We start from the raw sequence: 21,591 nt of genomic DNA, 5'->3' as shown, positions 1-21,591 counted from the left end.
GTGGAATAATTAATTTTTAACCGTTAAAAAATACTATTATATATATATATATATATATATATATATATATATATATATATATATATATATATATATATATATATATAAGACGTTTACGAACATATACAATAATTAAACTAGATTCAAACAACTGACAAGTGAAATAACACTAATGGTCTGGTTGCAGTGCCCCCTGTCGACTGGGGGATTTTTTTTCAATTCTTGATTTTTTGTTGCATAAGTATCTGAGCCACTTTGCGGGGGCCAGACTGTGATGGTTGTAATGTTTTGGTCAGAGAGTCTTAAAAGAGATAGTGGTACTGCGTTCTCTCGAGTGATGAGTTGTGTATGCGATCCAGAACTAATCACCCAACCTGACCTCATTGATGATTATATGACTTAATGCCATCAAATCCTCGCAACAATGTTCCAGTATCTAATTTAGGGCCCTCCCAGAGGAGCAGAGGCTGTCAGGGCAGTAAAGGCACCAGGTCCGTGTTTCCTCCTGGGCGGTAGAGGGCGCCGTTAAGCGGAGCTCTGCGGAGAATAGCGGCTGCAGGGAGCGGTTCTGTGGGAATAACAGACCGATATAGAGCAGATTATTATTAAAAATATATGTTTTTTGTCGCAGAAAGAGGCTGCTGAGGTCTTCATATGAACAGAGGAGACGATGCAGGACGACGCGCAGTATCTCAAACGGTGAGTTTTACCGTTATTAAGCTTAATATTATTGTTATTATGATCTGCTGAGATTGAACCGGTGAGTTAACCTTATCCAATGTAATTACAACAAGGTTTAATACCTGCAGATAAAAACATTATTAAACCACATATACAGCGGTTATAAAAACATTAAACATCAATATTAACAAAGGAGATTGTATTCTTTGCCTGTTTTTTTTCTACGACTCTATTCCTGCCCTTATTCTTAGCTGGGCTCAGTTTTTGCTCTCCCAGTGGCCGAAGTAATATAATTAATGTTTTTGGTTTGCTGTTTGTTTGTTTGTTTTTTAAATATATAAACATAATAGTTTATATATTTACATTTTAATAATAACTTTTATTAGAATTTTTATTATTAGAAAAGTAATTAATTCAATAATAATAACAATAATAATAATAATAATAAAAATAGATATACGTGTACAGTTGCATGATGCCAGAAATAAGAAATTAATAAAATATTTTTATCAACAAATCCTTGTTTCTTCAATCACTATCCATACCAGAGTGCTGTAGTTCAATTACAGACTATAGTTCATCTGTTACTCATCTGTATTTTTTAGCCCATTTTCCCCTGTTCTTCAATGGTCAGGACCCACACGGAGCAGGTGTAACATTGACTTACGTGGTGGTGGTGGTGTGTTAGTTGTGCTGGTATGAGTGGATCAGACACAGCAGTGCTGATCCCAAATTCATACCTCCTCTGTGGGGGTCCTGTGATGGCCTACAGTCTGTGATTGTGTGTGTGTGTGTGTGTTTTATACACATTTTTTCTTGGTTTAGGAAGGTGAAGCCGGGAAACATAGACGTTCATCCCACTGAGAAAGCTTTAGTGATTCACTATGAGGTGGAGGCGTCCGTCCTGGGAGAGAGAGGAGACACTGTCCACGAGGAGAGGAAAGACTGCCAGAAAATGTGAGAATTTACTGTGTAGATCACATTGTTGTTATTTTATGGTTAGAGGGGAATGAATGGGGTTTTTATACAAGCCCTTATTCTAAAAGCGTTGGGATAGTATGTGAAATCCTAGTAAAAACTGAAGGCTGTAATATTTATAAGAATATTTTATATTTTCCCCTGTGAGCTTAGTTTCAATAAATCATTTAAAACAGCACAGTGAAGGGTGAGGAACTGAAATTGTTTCTTAGACGTTTTCGCTCGGTTCTCTTACTTTTCCCTTCTCGTTTTTACTCAGTGCTCTTATTTCGTTTTTTTTTATCGTTATTCAGTTACAGAATTAATGAATCTCTGCAGGAAACAATGAAGCTGAAAAAACGACACACTTTATATTTGGTCTGGTTGTGTTAAATACAAATCAAAGCAGATTTACAAATCACTACTTTCTCTTGACTGTGAAGACAGGTGAGAGATTCCTTACCAATAGAGTGCCCTAACCAATAGAAGGAGGGTTAAGGGATGCTCCTTTTGGACGAGTCACACTTTGGTCTTTTCCTATCAGACACATTTAACTTGAGGCTTAAATCATCAGGCTAATTAAAGAAAAACTGCTTGGTGTAACATGCCCCAGGTCTTTTAGGTTCTGTATATGTATGTTGTGTTTTGGTGTTGTATCTGTAGACACTGGATACAGTTCTTTTTGTTGACTTGTCTCTGTCCTCTGCTGTGTTTCAGTATTCGTCTGAAGAGTCTGAACTCCAGCACGGACGTGGCCTCTCTGGCCCGGAAGGTGGTGGACGAGTGTAAACTCATCCATCCGTCCAAACTGGCAGAGGTGGAGCACCTGCTCTTCTACCTGCAGAATCGCAAGAAACCTGGCAGCAAAGGTATTGTAGTTGAACCCAAGGCCGGTAACACAGCACCAGTATCTGTATAATGAAAGTTGCACTGCAATGAAAGGCGAAGGAAAACAATACTCTTTAATTTTGCTTCTGTATTTAACCTGTCCATGGTAGGGATCACACCCCCACACACACACAAACAAACACTGTTCAACTAGGGTCAGTGAGCACTCATGCACTTGGAGTGCCAGGCAGCCGTCCCAGTGCACAAGACGCAGCTGCGTGTTAGGTGCCTTGCTCAAGGTCACCTCAGTCATGGATGTTGAGGGAGGAGTCAGCACTGTTGTTTCATTCTGTATATGTAGTAATTGCATATGTACTGCCCAGTGTAGCACGTGTGACTCATGCTGATAATGTAATTTCAGGAATGTCTTGGTCTGATTAAATCTGTGTTTTTGTTTTTTATTGTCTCTGTTGTAGCCGATAAAGAAGAGAAGAAGTTAGTCAAGCCCAGAGAGCTCACTCCGTTTGAGGGGATGGAGGTAAGAAACACTGAAAAACAATTCAGAAAATATGTATCTGTTTTTCTGTGGAAGTTGAGGGAAATCCGCTTTAAATAAAAAAAATTTAAAAAACAATCAATGAAACATGATGTTTCTAAAAGTCTAATAGTGAGTTATCGTGCTTAATGCATGTGACCTAAATATTGATAAAATATTTTGTGTTGTGAAATTGCTGTCTTTATTAGCTGTAAATATAATAAAATATTTTAAACAAAAATATTTATGCTGGGCGGCACGGTGGAGCAGCAGGTAGTGTCGCAGTCACACAGCTCCAGGGACCTGGAGGTTGTTGGCTTGAGTCTCACCCAGGTGACTGTCTGAAGAGGTTGGTGTGTTCTCCCCGTGTCCACGTGGGTTTCCTCCGGGTGCTCCTGTTTCCTCCCACGGTCCAAAATCACATGTTGGAAGGTGGATTGGTGACTCAAAAGTGTCCATAGGTGTGAGTGTGTGTCGACCTGTGAAGGACTGGCACCCCCTCCAGGGTGTGTTCCTGCCGTGTGCCCAGAGATTCCAGACCCACCATGACCCTGAATTGGATAAGCGGTTACAGACAATGAATTAATGTTTATGCTAATGGAATTAAACATACAAGACACGCCTTCTTCTCAGAGCACGCCTCAGTCCTGTTGTCCCACCCCCCCACATCCATGCAGGGTAAAAATAAAAATTAGTGCAAAAAAATTGAGAACCATAAATGAGAAGTGCTGTTGTTTGCAATATCTTTTTTTTGTATCTTATTAAAAACTCCAATTGGACTCTATACAATTGTGATTATATTTTCTGTCATGTGATTATATTTTGCACCATGAACAACGACCTACAGTAAAGTGTTATTTTGGTGCACTTCCAGGCCACAGACCCCAGTGTGTTCTGTATGTCGTGTGTGTTCTGCTGTGTTTCAGCTTGATGAAGAGGCCAACATTAATAAAATTGATGAATACGTGGAGCTGCTGTATGAAAACATTCCTGAAAAAGTCCGAGGCTCCACCCTCATCCTGCACCTGGCTCGCAACCCGGACAACCTGGAGGAGCTGCTGCACAACGGTGCGAGATCTTCTTTATTTGTTATGATCAAATACAGAGGGTTAACTGGGATTTCAAACAGTTGTTGACACTCCTCGTGAAACCTGGGTTCATAATGCTTTATTAATGCACATCTATGGTTGTAATAACTAAGTCAGAAATATAACCAAATAATATGTGTGTGTGTGTGTGTGTGTGTGTGTGTGTGTGTGTGTGTGTGTGTGCGCGCGCGCATGTTCAGAAACTGCTCTTGGGGCTCTGGCTCGCGTGTTGAGGGAAGACTGGAAGCAGAGTGTGGAGTTGGCCACCACCATCGTCTACATCTTCTTCTGCTTCTCCAGGTATCAGACCCTGGCACTCAGGGATGTACTCTAGGCCGAAAGTTTGTAGACACCTCTCAGTTCAGTGTAAACACATCCGTTCTGGAGCTATGGGCTCTATAGAAAACCCAGAATGAAACGAGGTGCCCTGGAGCAGCTACACATGAGACTAAGGTCACCACGGTTTTAAGCGGACGTTACAGTGGATGTTGAAACATTGTTGTGAGGATTTGATTGCAGTCAGCCTCAAGTGAAGTCAGGCACTGATATTGATGATTAGTTCAGTATCACAAACTCATTTGCAAATTATCCTCTGTTCCACAGCTCAATGCTGAGGGGGCTTTAAAATCCATTAGCCTACGTGTGGCCTTGGGCATGGGGACCTTAGGTTCATGTGCAGTTGCTCCAGAGCGTCCCATTTGGTTTCATGCTAAAATAATTTGTCGTTGTCCCATGCTTGACCTTGTTAGTCGCTAATATTTTTCTATCACTGAGCTGCTATTGCTAGAGAATTTAAGCCGGTCAGAAGAGTCCCGATCAGTTTCTGCCCTTTGACGCATTGCGTGATTTTGAAAAGGTTTTTTAAGGCAGTGACATCATTAATAAACCATGCGCTGCTCAAGAGTGTGAGAATGAAGCATCCAATTTAGGGATCGTGAACACGGAGCAGTGATTAGTCACTTGGGGATTGGTCCGTGTTTGGCCTCGGCAGTTTTATTTCATTGTAATCTCCCCGAGCTGATAATATCACGAGAAAAAGAAGTCGGAAACCCGAGATGAGCTTATCTCTTGAGTTTGGAAGCAGCGGGATGTCAGAATAAGCTGAGAACAGCTCTTGAAACCTTCCCTGCGACCTCAGCTCAGATCTCTCAGGGTTCTGGGTTGTCTGGTTCCAGCAAAACAGCTGACAGGAACGATTTAGAGCGTGAAAGTGTATGTGCACGCTTCTGGTTTTCTTTGGACCCTTGGAGGCGCCTTGGGTTTTGTTTATTTTTTCCCCCTGACGTGGAGCCTTTTTTGACAAGGGTGATGAATATTTAGTTGTAGTGGTTCAGGTCCATGGAGATGTTCCTGAAGTTTAGAGACTTTACATTTCGAGCTTTTAAACATGTCATATAACTTAATCCAGTTTCCTGACATTCTGTGATTCACACTTTTGTAGCTTCATACCAAGATTGAAAAATATAAAACTGATATAAAACTAATAAAAAAGATTTTCTCTTGTTTGTTTTATTAAAACACTTGATACAAGTTTCCACAAGATTTTATTTTCTCATAAATGAGAGACAGGAAACTGGATTCATTTCACATGATTTTCATTTACCAATATTTTTTTCAAAATGAAAATTCTTTGATTGGGGCGTTTCCTTGTCCTTAACACCTCAAAATAAAACGAAAATGCATTGGAGTTCACAGATCATTCTCAGCAGCCAGAGTGACATAAAAGTCACACGAATTCCGATCTGATGGTTCAGACAGAGTTGCATTTCCACAGATCGTATATGGATCGGATCTCTGTACCATGTATGAAAGTGGCCCAAATCTGATTTTAATTTTTTAAATTCAGATTCAGTAGGATATGTGCAGTTCACACAGCCATACAAACGACACATTTGGGCCACTTTTACTAGCTGTGTGAACGTAGCCATAGATGGATAAGTAAATTATAATTTAATGGTTTGGTTTTTCAGCTTCTCTCAGTTCCATGGTCTGATCACACACTATAAGATCGGCGCTCTGTGCATGAACATCATCGAACACGAGCTGAAGAGATATGACCTGTGGCAGGACGAACTGGAGAAGAAGAGCAAGGCTTATATCCTTTTTGCTGTCTCTCTTTCATTTGGATTATATCCCAGCTCTCCATCCCTTTAACTAAAGCTCTCCACAGTCTCACAATATGAGACTAGGACATTTGAGGCTTTTAAATTTGCCGCTAATAAAACACCATTAAAACTAAACACCCTTGCAGGAGAGCCCTAACCAGTTCTGTTATGTCAGAGATTATGTTTCTGTTATGACGTTCCTGTATAGGTGGCTTTAAAATAGTGTGTTATTACAGTTATTCATCTTACTTTTGTGATATTTATGGTGCTCTAGACAAAGTGTACACCCCACAACACCCCCTCACACCGCAGCTAGACGCAGTTGTCCTTGACCCGTCTTTACGTGATGATGACCCTGAGAACCAGACTCTGAAGAAGGAGCAGGAGAAAGCTTATAAGAAATACCAGAGTCTTCTAGTCAAGCAGGAACAGCTTCTCAGGGGTAATGCTACACTGGTTTAAGTTTCACCCACTGTTTCCTGCTTTAACCCATTTAAAGCAACACTATGTAGTATTTTTACCTTAAAATTAAAGCTTCAAAATCATTGTGATGTTGCACTAAGCTGTAATAGGGAGAATAGAGCCTCTATCCTTGTTAATCTTGAGTAAGCACCACAGAAAGTGCAGAATGTAACTTCTGGAAGAGGGTAGGAAGCTCTCTCTGGACTTCGGTCCTGGTGACCTGTTGGTAGACACTCAGTAAGAAGCACCTGGATAAGATGTGGTGATATTTATTAAAATAATACTTGCATGTGTAAGTAAACGGCCTGTCAGCTGACCTGCCTCCAGCGTCCTCCTTCCTCAGGAGGCATGGTCATTTCCCCAGATGGTTGTTTTATAAAGTAAAGAAGACCCATGGGAGAGAATAAGTGCTCCTTGAACTCTTTTCGTTCAGTGATTTATGAATTAGTCAGTAGGTGAGGTTAAAAGAATGCGTACCTTCTGTAGTCAACGTCAATTTAAATCTTGACCTTCATATAGAGGGTTAGTGTATTAATATCCACTGTCAATCTCATAGATCTCTTGTTTGTATCCTCGTTCTCTCGCAGTGGCCCTGTATCTGCTGCTGAATTTGGCTGAGGACACGAGGACGGAGTTGAAGATGAGAAATAAAAACATCGTTCACCTGCTGGTGAAGATGCTGGAACGAGACAACAAGGAGCTGCTGGTGCTGGTGGTCTCCTTCCTTAAAAAGCTCAGCATATTCCTGGAGAACAAGAATGACATGGTGAGTCTGTGGTGACTGGGAGTGAGGGACAGACAGACCAAGAGAGACTGCCTACCCCAGAGACAGATTTATTATTTATTGAACACTTAAAAGAGTTTGTATCTTACCCTCTTCTCCACAGTGGAAAACAGTTCTGGTTCTTAATGAAATGTCTGTGACCTGCTTTGGTCAAAAGCCCACAAGCCTCACAGCAGCAGTAAGTGTATATTGTTATGTGTGTGTTGTGTTTCCTGTACTCAGGCGGAGATGGACACAGTGGAGAAACTGGCTCATCTGGTGCCGTGTGAACATGAAGATTTGATGAACATGACGCTGCGCCTCCTCCTCAATCTCTCCTTCGACACGGGGCTCAGGAGCAAGATGGTGCAAGTGGGACTGCTCCCAAAACTCACCGCTCTGCTGGGTAACTCCACTATCTCCACCTTAAATCACCTTTAATTTATCATCACCATCAACCCCACAGTCCTCCCCAATCAAAGCTCACCGCTCGGCTGAGCAACTCCACCAAAATAATCTAATTTGACTACACTACACATTACAATTCAACTCTAACTCGCATTCACACCCAGTTTATCATATCACTTCTTTTAAAACAAGACATCAGCTCTCTTTCCCTCTGTCATACAAACACACACACAGAATCTCTCTCTCACACTCATTCTCGCTTTCTACTTTATCCCTCTCTCTTTCACCTTTCTCCTTGAGACTCTCTACTTTCTCTCTCTCTCTGTAATGTGTTGTTGGTGGTCTCAGTTTTGTTGATGTGTTTTTGATGGGTGTGTAGTGTGTTTCAGGGGCGGGTGGAAGGAGGGATGGAATAAATGAAGTGTGTTAGGAACAGGCAGGAACACATTTCCTATCCCCTTTATTAACCCCTGATTAAAATAGTAAGTCACCCTGGGTTAGTGTTTCCGTGTTTGACCACGTCTGGTTGTTTGTCTTGTTTTCTTCAGCCAGTGAGAGTCATAAACAGATTGTGATGTGCATCCTGTACCACATCAGTATGGATGACCGCTCTAAAGCCATGTTTGCCTACACAGACTGCATCCCTCAGGTCGGCCTCATACACACACATGCATGCACATACACACACACACACACACACACTTGTGTCTAGTCCCAGTGTTTGGGCATCTGTGCTGTAGTAGAGATTTTGTAACACATCCTGTACGTTTTAATGCTCACTAGTTTATTTGCTGAATATAACTTATTTGAGGAAAACAGCTTAAAATAAAACATTTTTCAAAACATTTTGGGCCTTTGAAATCCTCTGTTACGTATTTCCCAGTGTATTCAACAGAACCAAGTAATAGAAATGGAGCATAAAACGTTATGGGGTTATTTAAGTGTGCTCCCTTTACGGTTCCATTATTTTAGGAAATCAGACCACATCCCTCAGGTCAGCCACCTTCAAAAGTTTAGGCACCCCTGGTCAGATGACAGGTTTTGCTGATTTTCGAAGAGAAAAGAAGTCAACACCTGCACTACAAAGAACATAAACGTTTGGCTGTTTACGAGGGGTGTGCAGTACGTTCTCAGTAGAGAAGTGTAGAGAAGTTAAACAAATATGAAATGTATTATATTTTTATTTTTCTGTGTAATGACCTTTAACTTCCACACGTGTTAGATCTAGCAATTAGATTAAATTCCCTGAAAAAATGAATTTCTTTACTGGAGAAATGATAATTTATGGTTATTGTCAGAAAATCCCTTTCCACTGAGATGTTTCTTCAGATTGTAGGTAGGTAAGTAGGTAAAAACCTGTCGGAGGGCAGGCTAATATCCAGTCTCACACACAGCCCCAGGCTCGAGTTTCCTCCACACACTCATGGTACTGAAAAATTACATTTTCACAGAGATTCAACAAAACTAATGAAATGAGCTGATGTATTCTTTAGGTCAGAGACCTCAGAGAGTGTCACTGCCCAGAGGCATTATAAAACACACAGACAAACCAAAGGCCAACAGTGAGGACACTTATCTGTATACTTCACCTGAATTTCAACTTTCATTCATTATCTGTAACCGTTTATCCAGTTCAGGGTCGCCGTGCGTCCGGAGCCTACCCGGAATCATTGAGCACAAGGCAGGAACACACCCTGGAGGGGGCGCAGTCCTTCACAGGGCGACAAATAAACACACATTCACTCACACTCACACCTACAGACACTTTTGAGTCGTCTGTCCACCTACCAACGTGTGTTTTTGAACCGTGGGAGGAAACCAGAGCACCCAGAGGATGAAGTGAAAGAGAATATTGAAGAAGGAACTGAAAAGAGAATAAAACAATTGGATAAATTATAATAAATAAAATAAGATATAATAGTCTTTTTAGTACACTTTTTATTTCTTTTTATAGTTTGTTACAATATGTAATACTGTTTTCTATGTGTGTGTGTGCATATATACAGCTAATGCAGATGCTGTTTGAACACGGAGAGGAGAGAATCGACTCTGAGCTCATCTCCTTTTGCATCAACCTGGCGGCGAACCTGAGGAATGCCCACATCATCTGTCAGGGTACAGTCCCAGTGCACTTCTCTTAGTCAGAAAGAACTGAAACAGCAGTGTGAACAGGAGCAAGTGTTAAATGAGCAACACCTCATTCTCAGCTCTAACTTGGTGGATCAGCTCAGGCTTTAGTTTTACCCAAGAACTGTGGTTAACACTTTAAAATAAGGTTGCATTAATTAATGGTACTTAAGGCAATTTAAATAATAATACAATAATAAGCATTACTATATGATTTAGTAAAGTCACAATCATTAAGTAATGACAGAAACAAGAACAAACATTATTTTAGGATTTTATAAAATCAACTATATCTCACCAGTGTTTATTTCGTTAAAGAAAACTATGAGGAAAAATTTGTTGCCGACCTATTTTCACAATGAAAACTACACAAGAACTAAATAACTATTATCATTTGAAGACAAGAAATGTTAATGTGAGAGACATAAATGACTTATTATTACTGATCTGAATACAGAAAGTAAATTTCAAACAGGAAAATGCCCCGTTGTTTTTTGTTTTCAGGGTGACGACGAAACGATTCTTTGGGTGTCGACTCCCCTTTATTGTCTATCATTTTAAAGAATCGATTCTTTGAGCATCTCGTAGTCGCTCATGTTCACTCATGCCAGTGACTCATAGAGTTGAATCTCTTGGAGTCGACTCAGTCACAGTTTCAGACGCCTTTTGCAGTGATTACATTAAAATGACATGAAGTGGAAAAAGTCCTTCCAGAATTATGGATATTAATGTGTTTTTAAATGTAACATAACTCATAAGCTATTGTATATGAGAATGTATAAAACTTAATCAATAAATAATCTCTCTAAAATAGTAAAACCTTTAAAAATACATGACTAAATTAGGTAATTTTATTATTTACAAAACAAGACTAAAATGATTTTTTCTACTAAAACGGGTCTAAATCTAACAATAATAAATGATATGTGATTAAAATGAGACTACAATTAATACACATTTAAGACAAAATATTAAGACTAAAATTAAATGAAAATCAGTTCCCAAAATTAACACTGGATCTCACAGAGCTCACAGAGAAAATTATAATCACAAACATGTCTGACAAAGTAACTTTACAGCAGAAGTCTAAAACTGAGCGTCTGTGAGCTACTCTAAGGGATTTAGCGGTTAGTGTTCTCATCCAAGTGTGCTGAGCTCCAGTGATGATGCATTAGCAGCAGCTCTGAAAGAGGCTTTGTGTGCCTTCACCCTCCTAGCTTCAGCATGCTGTGATTGAGGGCGGTGGGGGGTCTGGTCTAGTCCATAGGCACTGATAACTCTGGGAGAAATCCAGGTACAAATTAGGGTTTAATTCCTTACATGTTTTCACAGGAAACGGCCTGAAGATGCTGATGAAGAGAGCGCTGAAGTGTAAGGACCCTCTGTTGATGAAGATGATCAGAAACATCTCGCAACATGACGGTCCACTCAAACAGCTTTTCCTGGTCAGTTTGTGTCCAGTTTTCAGTCACAGTTCCTTCCTTCTCTGCCCACATCACTGAAGCCAAGACATGAAAATACTCAAATCAGCCAAAACATTAAACCTACCTGCTGGTTTCTACCCTCCGCTGACCACACAGGAGCACTTTTTTAGTTTTACAGTTACAGACTGTAGTCCATCTGTTGCGCTGCATACTTTGTTAGCCCCCCTTTCCCCCCTGTTCTTTACTGGTCAGGACCCCCACAGAGCAGGTGTTGCACTGATACGGGTTGATCAGACAAAGCACAGGACTACAGAGTGCTGCTGTATGGTCAGTGGAGCTGATGGAACGGACAGTGAGTGTAGTTTTAATGTTATGGGTGATCACTGTAAGTGAATCAGCTCAGAACTGATGTCAGACAGATGTGTTTGTTGATGTGTTTCATGTCTTGCTTCTGTAACACTGCAGTTTTCTTCAGGATCATTAAAGTCCTGTCTCTTATCGTTGGTGGTGTGCACTACAGGATTATGTGGGTGATCTGGCGGCTCAGGTTGGACCGGACGATGATGAGGAGTATGTGATTGAGTGTTTGGGAACTCTGGCTAATCTGACCATCTCTGACTTGGACTGGGAGCTGTTACTGAGGGAGTATAACCTCGTACCATACCTCAAAGACCACCTCAAACCTGGTAAATATAAAGGGAGAGTGAGAGAGAGTAAAAATCGTATTCAAAAAGCATATTCAGCCCTGGTCATCATGAGTCAAATTTACTTGGAGAAAAGGCCAATTTATTTGAAAAAGGAAAAGATGCAAAATTTGGTTTTGATAGCGTTTCTGTCGTCTTTGATCCGTGCATCAAATTTTGCAAAAAACTACTTAAAGCTACTAAACTAATCAACTCTAGACATTCATTCAACTCTACGCTTCCCCAAACACAACTCTCTTCAGTCCCGTGTAACACAAGTTGTTAGTTGTTTTAGCACTTTAGCACAAACCTGTCTTTTTTTAACCCTTTTTAAACAAGGACACCGCGTGTAGGGCACCCACTCTATGCAGTATAAATGTTCTATTCAGGGAGATTAAAGCAGATGTGTTCGTGATCTTTTGATTTTATAGAAAAACAATTATAAAATAATAATCACATCAATATTAATTGCAATTTTTTTGATAAAAATTATTGATTGAATCTTTAGAAAGATCAGAGGGAAAGTTATGGTCAAGTAATTTATAAACTGTAAATGCAAATGCAGAGAACTTACTTCATTCAAGTTGAAATTCATCCTCTGGGTGCTCTGGTTTCCTCCCACGGTTCAAAAACACACGTTGGTAGGTGGACAGACGACTCAAAAGTGTCTGTAGGTGTGAGTGTGAGTGAATGTGTGTTTATGTGTCGCCCTGTGAAGGACTGCGCCCCCTCCAGGGTGTGTTCCTGCCTTGTGCTCAATGATTCCGGGTAGGCTCCGGACGCACGGCGACCCTGAACTGGATAAACGGTTACAGATAATGAATGAAAGTTGAAATTCAGGTGAAGTATACAGATAAGTGTCCTCACTGTTGGCCTTTGGTTTGTCTGTGTGTGTCTGTGTGTGCACTGTAGGGTCAGCGGAGGATGACCTGATACTGGAGGTGGTAATAATGATTGGCACTGTGTCCATGGACGATTCCTGCGCTGTGATGTTGGCAAAATCCGGGATTATCCCAGCCCTCATTGAGCTTCTAAACGGTGAGAAGGGGGAGAGGAATCTAGCACAGGCCGCACAGGCCACCTGGAACATGACCACCAAGCCCATGAGCCATGTGGTCAAAGTTAAGGAGTTTTGGCCAGAAGTTTCTAAATATGACTGTAATATACATGTGCTATATTTACAAATAACAAAAATGCTTCCGTCCCAGGTCTGTGTTGTTTTTTCACAGTGTAGTGCACCAGAGTGAAGATGTATATAATTCAGTTAATATTGTCACTAAAGGCACAAAGAGTGTAAATGTACTTTTAAAGATACAGCAGTGGTGTTAAGGTCCAGTTGTGTTCTCTAAACGTTCTCTTCTCCAGGAGAGGTGGATATGTGTAATCTTTCATTATAGAACTGTGTAAAATAAAAGAACATTATATAAGTCCTGGAGATGGAGCAATGGAGCGTATGAAATCAACACAATTTTGATATCTACTTTTAAAATGTAATAAGGTACAGTTAAGTTCCTTAATTAAAGGTAATGTATATACTCTCTTGAGTGTACCACCACCGTGACTATTTTTTCTGACAGTGTGGAAAAGTGATTCATATCTTCGACTCACTTTCCTGAAGTGATTCTTTCAATCTGGTTCAATTTAAAGAACCATCTGATTCAGTTGATTCAGTTTCTTTTCACTCTGTTTTAGGGAAACTTTTAAAGCTTTCTTTTGGAACGTATAATGTGAGAGTTTAGGGCTCATATTTCTTCCTTCCCTTCAGTCCAGATGATGGTCCAGCTGTGTGCCCTGCGGGTCTGTCTTATTGGTTCAGTTCAGGAATCAATGAATCATAATTAATGTTCAGTGTGATTCTTGAATCCATCCTGACTGAAATGCCTCAAACAAGACACTGTATTGTCCACTATCTCACTTTCGCCAAAATGGAGAATTGGTGCACCCTCGTGGCAGTGGTGTTTTTACAGAAAGGTGTCATGATTACCGATACCAAACAAACAACTTTTGGTCAACACCTCTTACCTTGGGCTTCCTCTAAACACATTCCATTCTTGACCTGTGTTTATAAAGGCTTCTGTTCTGTTTGTAGCCAAACAGGAGGACGACGAGTTTGTGTGCCAGATCATTTATGTCTTCTACCAGATGGTGTTCCACCAGGCCACCAGGGACGTCATCATTAAGGACACTCGTATCCTTCTCTCTGAGGTTTATAATACAGGGCATGCTGTGATCTGTACGGAGCAAACATATGACATCACAGAACCAGGGTGGCGGCTCAGTGTATAAGTTACAGGAGCACTGTTTTACACCAGAGTTCACTTTAAACGCTGTGGGTCCTTAACTCCACCCCCAGAGGCTCCTGCTTACCTCATCGACCTCATGCATGACAAAAACACAGAGATCAGGAAGGTGTGCGACAACACGCTGGATATTATTGCAGTAAGTACACACACACTCACACTCACACACTGTACTGCATACACCAAACCTTGCAACACTCAGCACTTTTTTATTGATTGATATCTCTGGGTCTCACTCTTTCTACTTCTCTCTCTCTCTCTCTCTGTCTTCCTTGACACCCTCTCTCTCTATCTATTTCTCTCCTGTCTCTCTCTGACACTCTCCTGTCACTCTCAGACACTGACCTCTCTCTCTCTCTCTCTCTCTCTCTCTCTCTCTCTCTCTCTGTAGTAGAGTAGTTGAAAACTATGTTTTTAGTATCCTCGTTAAGCCCCCGGACCACAAGGGGCTTTGTGTGATCTGCTTTGTTTCCATGGCGACGGACTCTGCAGATGGATGGGTCAATTTTAGCAAAGTGGCGGCTAAGCTAAACCCAGGTCTATGATCAGCCGAAATGTTCAGTGATGAATTTGCTTTATTTAAGCACAGCAATGCACATTCCCACTGTGTGTGTGTGTGTGTGTGTGTGTCTGTTTTGTGTTTGGTTAATTGGTATTTATTCAGTGAAAAGACTCCGGGGCTCTTTTACACAACAGGGTCGAACAGATTTCTTTCCAATGGAATTTTTCCACACACTCTGACCACTTTGAAATCGGGACCACTGTATGTCAGATCTGTGAAATTTACTTGGGACATGTATGCAATAACAAGTGTTTTTGCCCACTCTCACACACACTGAGAGTGGAACAGCCTGGACCGGCGCGTCTCTGGGAACCGCATCCCGCTCTGCAGTGGACCACCACAGTTTTAACTGACTTAAAAATCTTATCTGAGTCATAACAACCACTACATTTCACACTCACGACTCTGCACATTAGATATCCAAACACTGGTGTGAGGTTTGGGTTCTGGATCGCAAACCCTACTCCCGACATCCCAGAGAAACTGGACAGAGCTCCAGCACTCCAGAGAATGCGGCATCACTGCTCCACAGCCCAGAGCTACATATCCATCTAGCCCTCACTTGGCATTTGGCTTGGAGACTTCAGGATCATGTGCAGCTGATCCACAGCATCATATATTAATGGTTCGTTGTTGTGTGTGTGTTTAGGAGTATGATGAAGAGTGGGGGCGTAAGATTCAGAGTGAAAAGTTTCGCTGGCACAACTCTCAGTGGCTGGAGATGGTGGAGAGTCGACAGATGGACGACGCTGAACCGTTCCTCTACGGCGACGACCCAGAGAGCCTGGAGCAGGCCGACCTCTTCTACAGCACTGGTCAGTCTCTCGCTCTCTTTCTCTCTCTCTCTCAGGCCTGGTACCAGTGATTGTCAGTATACAGTAAATTATAACTCTCAGAACAAAACCTTGTATCTCCATTTTGGTATTTTTCATCTTTTGAGCGTAAAAGGAGAGCTCCACTTCCCCTGAAACATTCAGGATGAGTGGACCAGCAAAAAAGCTTGGAATCAGATCTTTTACACACACTCAAGCTGGAGATGAAGAATGCTTCTTTGCTCCTGTTACAACGGTGATATGAGCGATATATTGCCCTTGGTGTGTTTTCAGAGTTTCATACTCCAGCCAGTGACGTGGAGCATGGTGTTCCTCTGGTTAATCGTTTTATGCTTATACATCATTTTAATCCTAAAACACTGAGAATCCTCAACATTGCGGTTTGTTTGTGTGAAACCGTCTCCTGCAGCGTCCAGGGAGAACTGCTCTCAGGAAGATAAATGAGACGAGTTTCAGAGAGGAAGAGTCTCCACTGGGGTCCGTCTCTCATGTGTTTCTTCTTTGTGTGTGTGTGTACGCGCAGATGGGATGCCCCCTGAAGGGAGTCTGAGTCCGGACCCTTACTCTCAGTTCCACTCTCAGAACGGAGATTTTAATGGATGGTGAGTCATATCCTCCTTCATTTAATTCAGCTTTTACACTAACGGCACTGAATAAAGGTATAATTCCTTTTAACTCGGTTTTATCAGAGTTAAAGTTCCAGTGTTTAAACATTTTTTGCTGAAGTAATAACAAAAAGACTAGTAGAAAACATTTTGTCCCATCAAAAATAGAGTATAGAAGTGAGGATGGAAGAGTAACTTGACTAACAGATGCACTGTTAGACCTGGGGTAATATAAACATGAGGGGACATTCAGGAATTGGTACACTTCCTGTGCTTACGAAGTTTTTTTTTATTTATTTATTTATTTTTTTTGTGCAGGCGGTGGCACAAAAACATGTTTACACACTCACATTGTGGGGAATGGTCTTCCTTGTGGGAACCACAATAATCAATCTAATATATATATATATATATATATATATATATATATATATATATATATATATATATATATATATATATATATAATTACATTTTAAGGTGAAGACATTTTTAAGGTTGAGTTAAAGTTAGGGTTAGGATTAATAAATGTGAAGGACTGGCGCCCCCTCCAGGGTGTATTCCTGCCTTGCGCCCAATGATTCCAGGTAGGCTCTGGACCCACCGCGACCCTGAACTGGATAAGCAGTTATAGATAATGAATGAATGAATGAATTAATAAATGTTAAGTCTCCACAAAATGAATGGAAGTCCCACACGTATGTGTGTGTGTGTTATTAGGGCTTTGGGGTGATTTGGGTGTAATCTGAGGGTCTTTCAGAATTCACATTTTATATATATATGACAAGGAGGGAGAGAGAACAACGAGAGAGTTGGGATTGTAGAGAAGGAGGAGAGAGAAAGAGAGAGCTCTGCAGTTTTATGGAGGAGTGTATCCCGTTTCCTGGAAGTTTTATGGAGTGTATCCCGTTTCCTTAAAGCTCCTGTTTTTTTTTTTCTTTCTTCCCTCTACTGCCTGAAGCCAGACCCCTCTTATATTTTACTGTGTGTTTGGAAGCCCCTGGCAGACGTCCAGGTGACAAACTGGTTTTAAATGGGCTGGAATTTTCCCCTTTTAGATTCCTGCAGGTAAACTGTATGTCCAAAAGTATCTGGACACTCCTCATAAAGAGTGACTTCTGCTATGTTACACTGAACCCAGGTCTGACACAAACACAGTGTGTATACACCTCATAGACAAGCATGGGGTGAACTGGGAGTCTCTGGGAATCGTCAGTGGAGCAGTGGAACTGTATTCTCTGGAGTACAGGAGCTGAAGTTGTTTTTGATCCAGACCTGATAATCCAGCATCAGCACCTGACATCAACGATTATGTGGCAGAATGCAATAAAATCCTCACAGAAATTGACTAAATGGAATAGAAGATGAGATGCAAAGCACACACACACACAAACACACACCATGAGAGCACATTATGAGCACCATCTAGTGGATGAATACATTTTTCTTTTCAGTCATGTCCAGTGGTTTGTAGACTCCTCCTGTTATATCATGAGAGACCTCAACTACTTTAAGATGCACCCAATGCACAAACTGAGGTTCAGCTGTGACCGCACAGCTAATTTAATCTCCACAGAAATAGTGTAAGCCTCCCAAGCACTGGTCTGTTGAACTGTGTTCTCTAAAGTGATGGAGCTCCATCCCATACATACAGGAGGAGCTGGACACTAATGTCCAGAGAGAGTGATTGGGTTAGAGGGAGGTAAACAAACAAAGTGAGAGATCTTCTGTCCGTATTGTGTAGATACGTACCCCCTTCTCACCCACGTTTCTCTCCACAGTAACGGATCGAATGGACGTCCTCCCACGGCCTACGGCTTCCGGCCGGACGAACACTTCTACGGCGTGTCCAGCTAAAACAGGATCTGGACCAGTCCACTCAGCTAAGCTTTGGAGACACGTGCCCCTGGAGCAGGAGTGAGACCAGATTAAACCAGTTTACAGAATCCACAGGACTGAGATTAAGATAAAGATTGAGGTTAAGATTAAGCTTGTCTGACACTGCTCCCTGGTCCAGAGATGGGCTTTAATGTGGAGAGCAGCTTTAGGTGAGCGTCCACTACACTGGACAGTGGTCCCACACAGGGTGGAGAGATGGTCCTATGCAAAGGTTTGGATGCTGTGTGTTTAGTTCAATTTTGATTGATTTTATTAAGAGAACAGGGAAATGATGATGGGAATCTTACAGCGTGGCTCCTCCTTATTACACAAGCTTCAGATATTAATAGTAATAGTAATTTATAAAATGTTCAGAACTCCTGAGAGGCCATTGAAGTAACTAATTATTTAGAGGCTTAAAATATTGCTAGAATTTAATAAATCAGTCCCTGCTCCACAGAATTGACAATGTTAATAAAGTAATACCTTCAGTTTAATAAATGATTCCCTCAGGTCAGTTATATGTTCCCACACTTATATCTTTCGGCAATTTTAGTAAACAATTTTCCCAAAAATATAGATTTTTTTTTCAACTTGAGAAGTATTTTCTTTGGTTTAATAATTAATTTTCTTAGTTTAATAACCTTTTCTTCATTTTTAAAGTTGTTATTCCCTCAGTTTAACTACATGGTCCTAGAATAATATCTCTTAGGGAAAAATGAGGAACCAATTTCTTATATTTCAGAATTATTAAAATGAGGGTCACTTTAGTTATACTGAAGGAATGGTTTATGAAATTGGGAAATTGTGTTTTAAGCCTCATTTTATTTCTACTTTGACATTTCCAGGGCCCTGTAGAAGTGCATCATTACTTTGCAGAAGCCATGTGTTATATAATATGTTGTGATAAACTTGTGTAGGGTGTGTAGTAAATTGCGTACTATAGGACAGTTGGTTCCAGCCGTAGTGTGATTGGCTGAGAGACATTCCAGGAGCTGATAATGGGACTATAACCAAAGCTCTTCACGTACTACTCCGCAACATACTCCCGTAAAATTGCCATGACGCCTGACATGCACGCCATATTTTTTCTGCCCTCTTACTTCTTACTTAAAACCTAATGATAAACGGTAATAACCTCTAGTGTAGCAGAATCTCAATTATACCCTCAAGGTTTGTGATATAACGGGATATTGGCACTGGTGTAACTGATCTCACATTATAGCACGTACCTCTGGTGTATTATTGCTTAAGTAAACTATGCAGGAGGGTTTTTTGTAGACAATGTTCCACTTATTTTCACCCAGAAAATCAAGTCAACATTTCAGCAGGTGTACCCAAACCTTTGCCCAGGACTATACACTGCATGCTTATGATGTAAAATAGAAGCCGTAGGTTAGCTCTGATTCGCAGCGTCGTCTTAAGTTATTTAATTTATTTATGCTTTTATACTTTTATAGTTTGGTCTTAGTATTTTCTTTTAGGTTTTAATGACTGCACTTTAATATTAAACTTTATAAAATCCACTGAATGACGTCACAGTTCTGAGTGAACGCTAATTTAGACACCGCACATACTTGAATAAGTTCAAGGGCAACTAAACCATATTTGCAAATGTCTGCTCATTTAAATGGTCATGAAACAGAGCAGGGTCTGGTGGGAAATCTTCCATTCCAAAGAAACTCAAAGAGTCAGTACGGTTCACAGTGGTGGTGAATGGAACCAAACATTCAACATTTAACTCCTCACCGAGAGCTATTACAAATTTTTGAACACAGTTGGTCTCTGAGACTGTGTGTTGTGGTGGTTTTGAGAGAAACATTTCACAGAACCATTAATGGTAGAACAAAACAAATTGTTTTAAATATGGTAAACATGTGTTGTAAACATGGAGACACCTGGTTCCAATCTCACCACTGTAACGCACTAATCTAATTTCACTACAATAAGCCATGTGAGATGGCTAAATAAATGCTAAAACCATTAAATATAGACATAATGCAGTAATATAACTGCTGAAGGACCTGTATCTGTTTATTTCACATGAACTGAATACACTGCTCTCTTTTCTGCATTAACAAGGGCTGAAGCTTATTGGGTGTGACAGACCTGGGAGGATGTGTCCTGTCCATATAAGGACTTACCTCTGAAACTTGTTTTCTCTTTGATGAACATGGTGTCCTTAAATCATTGCTGTTACACACAGGGGTAGATAGGAATGTTACAGATTTGATACATCACATGATCCTTTCTAATTCTGCTCAGATTTTGACCCCAACTGCAGAGACAACTGCTCCACCCCCTTGTCTGAGTCTGTCCAATCACAGCGCTGGATCCACGTTTATGTGAGAGCGCAAAGACAAGGTTAATTAAACACAGCAAAACAAGTGCACAGATATATGAGCACTGAGTAATAATTGAAAAGAAAGTGAACTGAGCAAAAACGGCTAAAAACCAGAGCTTCTGCTCCTCACTCCTGTGCGCTTGGGTCAGGTTTAACAGCGAGTTTAAAGGAACACACACGTAAAGCAGCCACTCTGAAATATCTTGTAAGTCTGTAGTAATTCTCAACAGAATCGTGTAAAACTATATTACTTTTAATAGCAGAATTTCAGGTCATTTCAGCACACAGGAGTGTCCTCAAAATGTCAAAGTGTATACAGTAAAGACATCTCAAGATTTAAAACTACCTAAAAATGCTTTTTGGTTTTCTCATAGAGAAATCCAGCTTAGACTCAGACATGTGTGGGCATGATTTCATTCACTGAACAGTGACACAAGTTCAGAGGATTAAGATTGTACGGAAGATATTTTAATAAAATTATAGTATTAACTATGCTGTATGTGACTGAGCCAAATGAATAGGGTCTGTTCTATTGATATGTTATAATCCACTGTAGCAAAAACACACGCTTTGTTTTACTGTCTGTATGGATGACTTAATGCAGTTTCACCCAGTTTGTTTTCCAACCCTTTAAATCCATGTTACCGGTTCAAATGTAGCACCCTTTATCCTCCTTTTTTTAAACTTGCAGTTTGTAAATGTGGTTCATAATTTATATTTAACTTGAATTATGACGTTTAAACTATTCCTCATTGTTTCAGGTGTCTTTTTATGGTTCATATTTTGTGCAGACAGCTTTATATTCTTAATTCCAACCAGTGCCTGGTAAGATCCTAAAGGCCTTTGCTGCTATAAAGACCCAGAAACATAAAATCATTGTTAAAGCCTCCCCACTGCGAAACACAGAAAATACAATAAACGTTCAGCTGAAATTAACATGAATTCATGTCTTTATTTATTCCTTCATTCATTCAGTAAGCGCTTCATCCTAATCAGGGTTGAGGAGGT

The 21,591-nt window shown here is 40.6% G+C and overlaps 1 protein-coding gene across 2 annotated transcripts; it reads left to right on the top strand.

Moving 5' to 3' along the window:
- The first annotated feature begins 511 nt into the window (after positions 1-511).
- kifap3b (kinesin-associated protein 3b) lies at positions 512-21,503 on the top strand. Of its 2 annotated transcripts, none has more exons than XM_066661968.1 (20): positions 512-699; positions 1,511-1,638; positions 2,356-2,507; positions 2,943-3,004; positions 3,928-4,069; positions 4,290-4,389; positions 6,060-6,184; positions 6,538-6,636; positions 7,244-7,422; positions 7,663-7,825; positions 8,376-8,476; positions 9,834-9,942; positions 11,287-11,399; positions 11,899-12,064; positions 12,974-13,099; positions 14,151-14,249; positions 14,415-14,500; positions 15,573-15,738; positions 16,280-16,358; positions 18,143-21,503. In XM_066661968.1, exons 1-20 carry the CDS (start codon positions 655-657, stop codon positions 18,216-18,218), a joined length of 2,316 nt encoding a protein of 771 aa, XP_066518065.1. In that variant the 5' UTR covers positions 512-654; the 3' UTR covers positions 18,219-21,503. The 2 variants fall into 2 exon arrangements, with proteins under 2 accessions (XP_066518065.1, XP_066518072.1); XM_066661975.1 differs by having other exon boundaries at positions 1,507-1,638.
- The last annotated feature ends 88 nt before the right edge of the window (positions 21,504-21,591 follow it).

Source organism: Hoplias malabaricus, chromosome 1 (genome assembly GCF_029633855.1).
Source record: "Hoplias malabaricus isolate fHopMal1 chromosome 1, fHopMal1.hap1, whole genome shotgun sequence".
Taxonomy (NCBI): domain Eukaryota; kingdom Metazoa; phylum Chordata; class Actinopteri; order Characiformes; family Erythrinidae; genus Hoplias; species Hoplias malabaricus.
Note: the sequence above shows the minus strand (reverse complement) of the source record. Positions and strands in the feature narration are given on the sequence as shown.